At 38.3% G+C, this 10382-nt stretch overlaps 1 protein-coding gene and 1 pseudogene across 1 annotated transcript; one reads left to right on the forward strand and one right to left on the reverse strand.

Annotated features, from left to right (window-relative positions):
* The first annotated feature begins 702 nt into the window (after window positions 1-702).
* Window positions 703-4055, forward strand: LOC149844354 (taxadiene 5-alpha-hydroxylase-like). The gene is made up of 5 exons (XM_089997133.1): window positions 703-1125; window positions 2794-3229; window positions 3348-3535; window positions 3668-3901; window positions 4032-4055. Exons 1-5 carry the CDS (start codon window positions 703-705, stop codon window positions 4053-4055), a joined length of 1305 nt encoding a protein of 434 aa, XP_089853259.1.
* Window positions 4056-4917: 862 nt separating this feature from the next.
* On the reverse strand, window positions 4918-5220 carry LOC149844355 (pentatricopeptide repeat-containing protein At5g08305 pseudogene; annotated as a pseudogene).
* Between the last annotated feature and the right edge of the window lie 5162 nt (window positions 5221-10382).

A 10382-nucleotide genomic window follows, 5' to 3' on the forward strand; every position in this document is an offset into this window, starting at 1 on the left:
ACTCCAATGCTAATTAATGCTAACAAACATGGGGATACGAGATGCACAAGCTTAAATAAGTGGTGCTTTTTGGGACCCCCGAGCATGAGATGCCCTGTTGGGCGGGGGGAGGGGGGACATATAACCTGCTTCGATGTTTTTAGATGACACCATCAAGTTTCAGGGGTACTTTGTAACAAGTGGAGTAGTGGGAAGCTGATTGCGCAATTAGTGACCCGCCTGTTTCCTCCACTCTATTCAGGCTTTCTGCTGGTAGTATGTACAAGTGCAATTTTTCTTCTTTTATTTATTTTCTTTTTCAATTTCTTTATGTTGATTCTTTCATTGGCCCCATGCGCGCGTCATGAGAGCACCCCCGTCTCTCTCTCTCTCTCTCTTATTTGATGCCCACCGATTAATTGTATGTTGAAAAGAGAATAAAAACTTGGATTCTCCGGAAAGATTCTACCACAACCACCGAACCCAGTTTGTTTGTGCCGCGTGTGATGATACATTTGATTCGACTGCCACCAGACTGACTTCTTCCTATAAAAGCCATTCTTGGGAGAGAGAGAGAGTAATTGAAGGTGCCTTGCATCAGCTTCTAATCCTTCGACTACGTTTGGGCCAGCTGATCCATCAATGGAGATTAACATGGATGAGATATTTCTTCTTTTGATCATGGCTGTCCTTTCTTTTTTCCTATTCTTTAACAGAAGAAGCATGAAGAAGAGGCTACCACCTGGTGCACCAGGGATGCCCTTCATAGGCCAGAGCATGTCCTTTCTTCGTGCAATGAAGAAGAACGAAGCCGAATGTTGGATCGAAGGCAAGATCAACAAGTATGGACCGATTTTTAAGCTCACTTTGTTCGGTTCTCCAACGGTGTTCCTCTGTGGCCCCGCTGCGAACAAGTTCATATTCACGGCTGGTGCTGATGCTCTTGCCAACAAACCCCCGCAGTCGATAACCAGGATATTGGGAGCACGAAATTTGCTAGAGCTGAGAGGAGAGGACCACAAGCGTGTGAGGGGCGCACTTGCCTTCTTATTGCGGCCAGAGATGTTGAAGAAGTACGTTGCCAAAATTGACATGGAGGTTAAGGAGCATATCGCTACTCATTGGCAAGGACAGACATCAGTCACGGTATTGAAGTTAATGCCTGTTTAGCTGCATACATAATAAGTACCTACTTGTGCGCATGCATGCACACACATACATACATAGGTTTTTATTGACATGAGGATAAGAGCATATATATATATATATATATATAGAGAGAGAGAGAGAGAGAGAGAGAGACCCTTCCTGCACTTTAATGTTGCATCAAGCCAAATCAGTTGACATGCAAATGAGCATATCAAGCATAACAGCATTCTGTCCCTTCTTGGTAGCATATTGCATCCAAAGGTCGGCTTGTGAGTTTCTATGGGGTTTGATTCTTACTGCTGCTCTTCTGCAAAGGTTTAATCTTCTAGAGTGAAACCGTGAAAGAGAGCATTTGATTTGAATGCTCAGACTTCAAAACAACCAACCAATGGAGAGATGTGTCCTCGCCGAGAGAGAGGATCAGGTGCAATGTAATTGCACACTTTTAGTGTGCTGCTGCACCTGAATCACCTTCTACCATTGCTTGGGCACTATAGCTGACAGGCTGTATCCCAAAGTTGGAAGGTGATCAGGTGCAGCAGCACACTAAAGGTGTACAATCACATTACACTACTTGATCCTTCAATGCCGCCACGTGACATGATGAATTAATGGGGTTTTTTTTTTTACACAAAGAAAACGCCCTCAGTATCAGAGACCTAGCCACACCTGCCATACTTACAATCACTGTTCTAACAGTGTAAAACGGGAATCATCATGCTTTTATGCTTCGGGCTTGTGCAAGAGCTAACGCCCATAGGATTTGAATCTATACCGCTTGCCTAGTGGCCTAGACCCCCATCCCCTTTGGACGTATTAATAGTTTGAGTTGTTTTTTGCATGCACATATATGGTAGGCGTGCTTTCGGCCAATTGCGGTACCACCTGTCTGGAACTGTAGGTCATGCCAAAAGTTGAACCTAACGGACGGTCTGGGTGCTATTTCTCACTTAGTGTGGCTGCTCAAAAGAAAATTTTCCTTTTCCTTTTTATTTTCTGCCATGTGTTGATCTTTTGTAGACCAAAAGGACGGTCCAGCTGTTATTTCTCATGCACTAGTAAGTTATAGCAACGCAGCGCTGCTTTAACACCACGACTGTCCTCTTTATTAATACTATGTTGTCACATCTTGTACAGAGGAGTATGACGACACAAATTGAGGGAACTAAACAAAAATTTGAATTGGGTTTCTTTTGTCTTGGTCCATCTGGCGTTGTTGGGTTGATGGGGAACGCACGATGTAGAGGATCTTACGTCTATCTCAGCCGTTCAACTAATTGCATCTGAGGGGTTAAGACATGCACTAATCCTAGATGTTGGTTGGATGGCTAGGATTGAATACGTCAAGTTGTGGGTTCCGGATTGTCTTTTTTTTCTTTTTTGAAAGAGTGGGTTCCGGGTTGTCACGAGAGAGATTGTGGTTGAGTATGAGGAGTTGCGTTTGAGCACGGGAATGGGCCTGTCCCATTCACGCATGCCGCATGCGTATGCGTGGTTGGACTTGTTTATGAGTGTTTATTCATGGTCGAAGCTCTCGTTGAGGAACAATATTTCCTAAAGCAATCATAAACATGATATGTATTGATGTCTACTCATTATGGTTTCGCCCTGCTGATCGATATGGTGAATGCCTAATTATAATTAAAAGGGCATTGATGTGAACAGGTGATGCCACTGTTGAAGGCACTCGTTTTCAACACGATATGCTCGCTCATTTTTGGAGTGGAAAAGGGGGGCATACGAGATTCACTTGCTGATGACTTCAAGTCCATGATGGACGGCATATGGTCGGTGCCACTCAACGTGCCTTTCACAAGCTTTAGTCGTGCACTCAGGGCCAGTGCCAGGGCCCGGAGAGCCCTCGCCCATCTCACCACGTCCAAGCGGGCGGCTCAAATGCAAGGCCTAGCATCTTCGAACCAAGACCTCATCACTTATTTGCTAAGCATAAAAGATGATGAGGATGGCATGACCGAGGAGGAGATCATAGACAATGCACTGTTTGTCATGTCAGCTGGCTACGATGTATCGTCCACCCTCATTTCATTCATAATAAGAATTCTAGCAACAGAGCCGGACGTCTATGCCAATGTTGTCAATGGTAAGAACAACACTCAGCTTTTATATCACCTCGATCGAGTAATTAGAGATACTAGCTACCAACATGTTTTTCAATGCACGCTAAGTCCAGATGATTTTTGTGTTGATTGTGATGAAAGAACAAAACGAGGTAGCCAAAACCAAATCCCCTGGCGATGTGCTCAACTGGGATGACCTGAGTAGGATGAAATACACATGGAGGGTTGCCCTGGAGACGCTGAGGATGAACCCGCCCGTGTTTGGTACCTTCAGGACAGTGCTCAAGGACATCGAGTATGACGGCTACCTCATTCCTCAAGGGTGGAAAGTGAGTAGGATTTCTCGATTAAACCCTTTTCTAGCTAGCTAGTTAAGAACAAGCACATCCAATTTCATCTTCATTAACGTGGTCCTTCATTTTCTTTTCTTTTCTTTTCTTTTTTTTTTATATGTACTACAGGTGTTTTGGGCAGCCTATGCAACGCATATGGATCCTAGTATCTACTCCAACCCAGAAAAGTTCGAACCCAAGCGCTTTGAGCGCCAGTCTTCGGTGGTTCCCTACAGCTTCGTAGCGTTTGGTGGCGGATCAAGGATGTGCCCGGGTATCGAGTTTGCAAGGATATCAACTTTGGTTGCAATTCACCGATTGGTCACGACATTCACTTGGAGGTTATCTTGTCCTGATCAAGAGGTTGTAACAAGGAATCCAACGCTCTCTCTCTCACTAGGACTACCGATCTGCATACAACCAAAAATGGCCTGATTCATACATTACATACGGCCCTCTATATCTGCTTATAATGATTGTGGGAAATCTTCAGGTTGCTTTCTTCTCCCTTATGTAATGGAAAATCATTACGAAAGTCAGATGTAGGTATTATAGCCATTAGGGCCTGTTTGGTTGTAAATCCAAAAAATCAAATGTCTACTTTTTTACTTTTCATATTTTTAAATTTTCAAGTGTTTGGATGCACTTGAAATTCTAGAAAAAATAACCAGATTAAAAGTTTTCGCCTGTTTGGCTATTTACATATTCCATTATCATGGACAATCAATGGCAGGTTTCAAGAGTGACATGAATCCTCATCCATTGATCTCAAACATGATCTAATGCTTCAGCACCGCCTTATATTTTGAGCTGTATATCATGCTCTCCCAATTGATATACCTCCAACTTTATTTGGTTTGACAGATCATCTGGTATTAGACAATATTTCTCCTGCCCGATATTGAAGACATCCATCCACCTCAATGCAGCTATAGCATGTAGCTTTCTTAACCTCCCTGCGCTCCATCATTGCCCTCATCTTTCTTTCATCATCCCATCTATTAGCAACAGCATAAATATTTGACAGACCAATGTTTCGACCAATCATGAGCAGGCTCTAAATCAATCAAGCGCTTCCCTACCAATTCACGAATATCTAACCTTTCATGTATCTTGCATTCATTGAGCAAAGCACCCAACATTGGTGCAGTTGCTTCAATGAGCATCTTGTTTATAAACTCATATGCTTCATCCACATGCCCAGCTCGACCAAGGATATCAACCATGCAAGCATAATGCTCAATCTAAACACTCATGCCATATCTCTCAAGTGCCTCAAAGATGCACCACACTTCATCAACCAAGCCTGCGTGGCTACATGCACACAACAGAGCAAGATATGTGATCCCATCTGGTCTTACATTTACCTCAAACATCTCTCAAAACAATTCAAGCGAATCATTAATCAATCCATGCATTGCCAAACCACCAATAATTGCATTCCAAATAAGCACGTCTGATCGATAAGGTGGGACTGCTCTAAAGGCCTTCATGGCCTCAATGGAACCACACTTGTCATACATGTCAACAAGGGCAGTAGACAATTCAATTGCCAATTTGAAACCATTGTCTTCTACATAGTCATGCATTCTCATTCCCTCATAAAGTGCACCTAGATGGGCACGAGCACACAACACACTGACCATGGTGACTACATTAGCCTTGATACCCACCACCTCCATACTTTCAAATATGGCCAAAGCCTCCCTGTAGTCCTAACTCTGGACACATCCTGCAATCATGACACTCCACTTCTATGCGGAAACACCAGATTAGTGGGCTGAAGCATGCGCAGTAATGCTCAGAATCACCAGGGAGGTCAATTTTCTCAACCCTCTTAAACACTGTGATGCATTTCTCTCTAAATCCAGAGAACAATATTTCTCTTGCACAATATTATTCAGATTTCTCATACATTCCTGGCTTGAGAGAGCCATCTTTATAAGCCTGTAAGGGGTTGAATGTTGTGACACATCCTTAAGAGGAATCCCTTTACCACATATGTTCACATGTAAATGTATATTATAGTAGATTATTTTCTGCTAGTTTAGTTTAATTAGTTTTATTATTTAACTGTTACGTGTAAATCAATTGTAGTCTTTGAGAGAGAGTGACCATTGGGATGACCTCTCAACAATCTTCTTGTGGCCACATGACCTTACATCTCTTACTTGACCATAAAAAATATCGTGTGATTTCATACTTGTTCTCATTATAAACCTTGCATATGCACCTTGTGTTTCCATGTTTGTTCTCAACAGAAACCTTGCATACACATTTTGGGTGATATTCACACATACTAATGAATTTATTCACTCTTCACTTAGACATATCTGAGTCTCATCTAACTCACATGTCTAGTAAAAACATCTTCAATGACGGCCTTGATTAGCTGATCTGCTATCATGTCACTTGAATGAATATAATCTACTGTTATTTCATTTTTCATAAGCATATCATGAATATATTGATATTTAACTTCTATATACTTACTTTTAGAGTTATTCACTTCTGTTTGAATCAATCTTATAGTAGTTTTATTATCACAATAATGTTAAACTAAATTTATTAGAATATCCAATTTCAAATCATTTAGAAAATAATTTATCTACATACTGAAGATGGTTGCCATGTTACATGCAATATACTCAGATTTTTGGGTATGTTGTGCCACACAATCTTGTTTCTTGCATGACCATGAAATTGTCCCACCTCCTAACATAAATACATAACCATATGTGGATTTTGTTGCATTTTTATGTTGCATTTTTATGTTTCATCTTTATCACTAACAAAGTCAGCATCTGAATAACCCACAAGCTTTAGTCTATTTGACTGATAGCATAGCTTGAGTTCGTTAATTCCCTTTAGATATTGAAAACTCTTTTTCATTGTTTCTCAATAAGGGAGCCCAAAATTACTTTGATATATACTCACTAAACTTACAACAAAACTTAAATCAAGTCTAGTGCAAAGCATTACATACATCAGGCTTTCAATTGCTCAAGCATGGAGAACATTCAACTTTTTTTGTTCATCTTTTGAACAATCATTCTTACTTAACTTTAGGCCTTTCACTACAAGAAAAATGTGTATTGCCGACAGATGCTATCCGTCGCTAGTCCGTCATTGTATATCTTTGTGATGGAATAGCGACGGATAGCATCCGTCGCATAACCCTAGTTGTTAAATTGCAACAAAATTTATCTGTCACTAATCTGTCGCTATGTTGCGATGGCTTAGCAACAGATTATGTACATCATGAATTCATCGTTAAATGGAGACCGATTTGGTTAAGCGATAGAATTGAATCTGACACTATTTTTGTCGCTACCATTTATCGACGGATGTGTATCCGTCGCTAATTTGGCAACAAAAATTAGTGATGGCTTAAATTCTGCTGCAAACCAACTACTGCTTCAAATTGGTGATGAAGTAGTGACAGATAATGTATGTTGCTACTTCGTCGCTAATTTGTAATAAAAATGCAAAAAAAAATTGAAGTATTTTGAAACTCAAGAAAAATTTCTCGTACAATTCATATATCCTGCTTATAAAAAATAGTATAAATAAAAAATGCATACAAATTAAACAGAAATGCTAAGTTAAGCAAACTTTAACTACCAAGTACAGTCATTGCAAAGTTATAATTAGTTACAAGTTTGTTAAACAAATTAAACAAAAAAAACTAATCCTCGCCAAGATTTTGGGCATCATCCTCTTTATTTTCTCAATCTGCCCCTTCCTCCATGCCTCTATCAACTCCTCTACGTTGATCATCTCCAGCATCCTATAAAAGAGAACTAAAATGTTAGTATTTATAAACAAAACATAATAAAATAAATTATATGCAATTCACCTAATCTAATGCAACAAAGTAAATGGTTGAATGACACATAGACTAGTAATAAACTGGAAGACATTAACAAAATTATAAGAAAAAATTTATAGCAATTCAATCATGCATACCTGACGGGTACCGGAGCTCATGTTGAATGCAGATAAAGTTTCTTTGTCTTGAAAAAAGTTGCACAACTCATTACGGATAAGGTTGAGAATGACTTCATTTAAAAAGTGTTGCATTTTGTTCTCAATACGCTGACAAACACCATCCCAAGACATAGCATGGTCAATAGGATGCTGAGAGTTGATGCTGGCGGGAGAACTCTATGAGCCCGGGCTGCAGGAGGCAACGACTGGTGTGGTGTTTATGTTACTCCCAAACCCGAACACACGAACCTTTTTTGGTTCACCTGTAGCAGTCACCCATGCTGCATGATCAAAAGACGGATGCTGAGTGTAGTCATCGTCATATCGTTGTATCATTTGTTGCTCGTATAACTCCTAAAAAGTAATAATTAGAATATAAATTAATATTTAAGAATTACAATATTTATGATAACATAATTCAAAGTAACTTGTATATTACAATGTTTATTAATACAACAAATACATATCATTGTCACTCTCGCCTTCTCTGATACAAAATCTCTTGTGCTCTTACGTTTATGTGTTTCAACAAACATATCCTTGTAAGGCACAATACTTCCTTTTTCTTCTTCCTGCAATGTGACATGATATAAAAAATCAATTAATAAGTATGCAGAAATACTTACAAATTTGACAATATATATATATATATATATATATATATATATATATATATATATATATATATATATATATATTGATGACTTGTCATTTTCTTCTGGTGGCTGCCAAAAGTCCTAGATCCACCTGTGTGTAGATGTGCATTGGGCATCGCTGCTCGGTTTTGTGCAGCCTTTGTTGAGCGGTTTCGAAAATCATTGCTCACCTACTTGTCGCACATGCCCTCCCAATAATCTTTCTTAACAGTAGCCGGCCCATGGCCCTTCCACTGCAGTGGATCATCCATCCCACCAGTTGCTTTTTTTTGTTGCAATCCTCATATTGTGCAAAATGTCGATAAATCGATTGGCAACCATCTTATGCCACACTACCCTCGCGTTCTTTTCCTTGTTTGCACTCGTGAAGCGATGGGAGGTCTACAAATACTTTTAGAATGTTAGCACACATAAATATAAAACATTGTTTGTTATGATAAATGATTGCGTACTATGAATGAGGAAATTAAGTTGTCTAACACCTCTCTCGGATACTCTTTCCATTGTGCTACCGGTCTTGGAAGATGATGCAGTAATGACTTTGTAATTCCTCATATTACTTCTTGCTGCTCAAACCCCGCACTGCACATAAAAAGATACACATTAACAATCGACTGTCAATATACATTTTTTATAAGTTAAATATTGAACAAGTGACAATGAAATACTTATAGTCGACCATCGATATATACTATTTGAATTACTTGTTATGGGTTACACTGAGAAGACCCTGCATCCGGCGTAGGTGGGTCATGTGTAGGCAAAATAGCACCTACAGAACAATGAGTTAGAAATTCACATAATGTACATTTTAACTAATCAAATATACAATTATTTAAATGATATACCTATTGAAGGAGCCCGTGAAGATGAAGGCTCAAATTGGCTATCATTGGGTGCTCGACGAGTGTGTCCTCCATGAACCATATTCTAACAAATAAAAATGTACTGGCAATACATTCAAACATTGCAATACATTTCAATATATTCAAATCAATACAATATATTTCAATACATTCTAATCATTCTAATCATTCTAATTATTCAAATCAAATTAAAAAAAAAACTTTATGCAAGACATTCAAATATTGCAATACATTCAAATAATTCTAACATGTTACATGTGCATTCAATTAATAACTCTATACCTATCGAACATACATAATTAATTCAAAAAATATCTGAGACATGTGATACATTCAAACATTACAATGCATTTCAATATATTCAAATCAATACAATACATTTCAATACATTCAAATCATTCTAATCATTCAGATCAAATTGAAAAAAAAACTTCATGCAAGACATTCAAACATTGTAATACATTTCAATATATTCAAATCAATACAATACATTTCAATACATTCAAATCATTCTAATCATTCAGATCAAATTGAAAAACAAATTATGCAAGACATTCAAACATTGCAATACATTTTAATATATTCAATCAATACAATACAATTCAATACATTCAAATCATTCTAATCATTCAGATCAAATTGAAAAAAAACTTCATGCAAGACATTCAAACATTGTAATACAGTTCAATATATTCAAATCAATACAATACATTTCAATACATTCAAATCATTCTAATCATTCAGATCAAATTAAAAAAAACTTCATGCAAGATATTCAAACATTGCAATACATTTTAATATATTCAAATCAATACAATACAATCATTATCAGTTGTATTTCACTAGCTCATGAATGATTCATCATCACTTGTCTCACTTTCATACTCTTCTTCTTCTTCCTCCTCCTCCTCCTCCTCCTCTTCGTCATCATCTTCTTCTTCTTCATTTAGCACACATCCACTTCCTATATCATTTGGATCACATTCTTCCATGCATGTGCCATCAACCAATGGAGATATGACATGCATACCATGTGCGATATCGTGACCATAAGAGAAGTCATACATATCATTTGATTGATAGTATTCACCCTCTTCAGCAATCTTGTCTTCCTCTAACTGATCATACTCGGGGTATAGTTTAGACTTCACCTTACAAACTGCCCACCATTCATTTCTATCTGACTTCCTTGTACTCGGATATGAAGTATAGTATATTTGTTGAGCTTGTGAGGCTAATATGAATGGTTCATATGTTTCAAACCTTGACTTACCATTCACCTCTATAATGCTTGAGATTTTGTCGACTCTTGTTGTTGTGGGATCAAACCAT

The sequence above is a fragment of the Nuphar pumila genome, chromosome 2, assembly GCF_984573655.1.
Source record: "Nuphar pumila chromosome 2, dmNupPumi1.hap1.1, whole genome shotgun sequence".
NCBI lineage: Eukaryota > Viridiplantae > Streptophyta > Magnoliopsida > Nymphaeales > Nymphaeaceae > Nuphar > Nuphar pumila.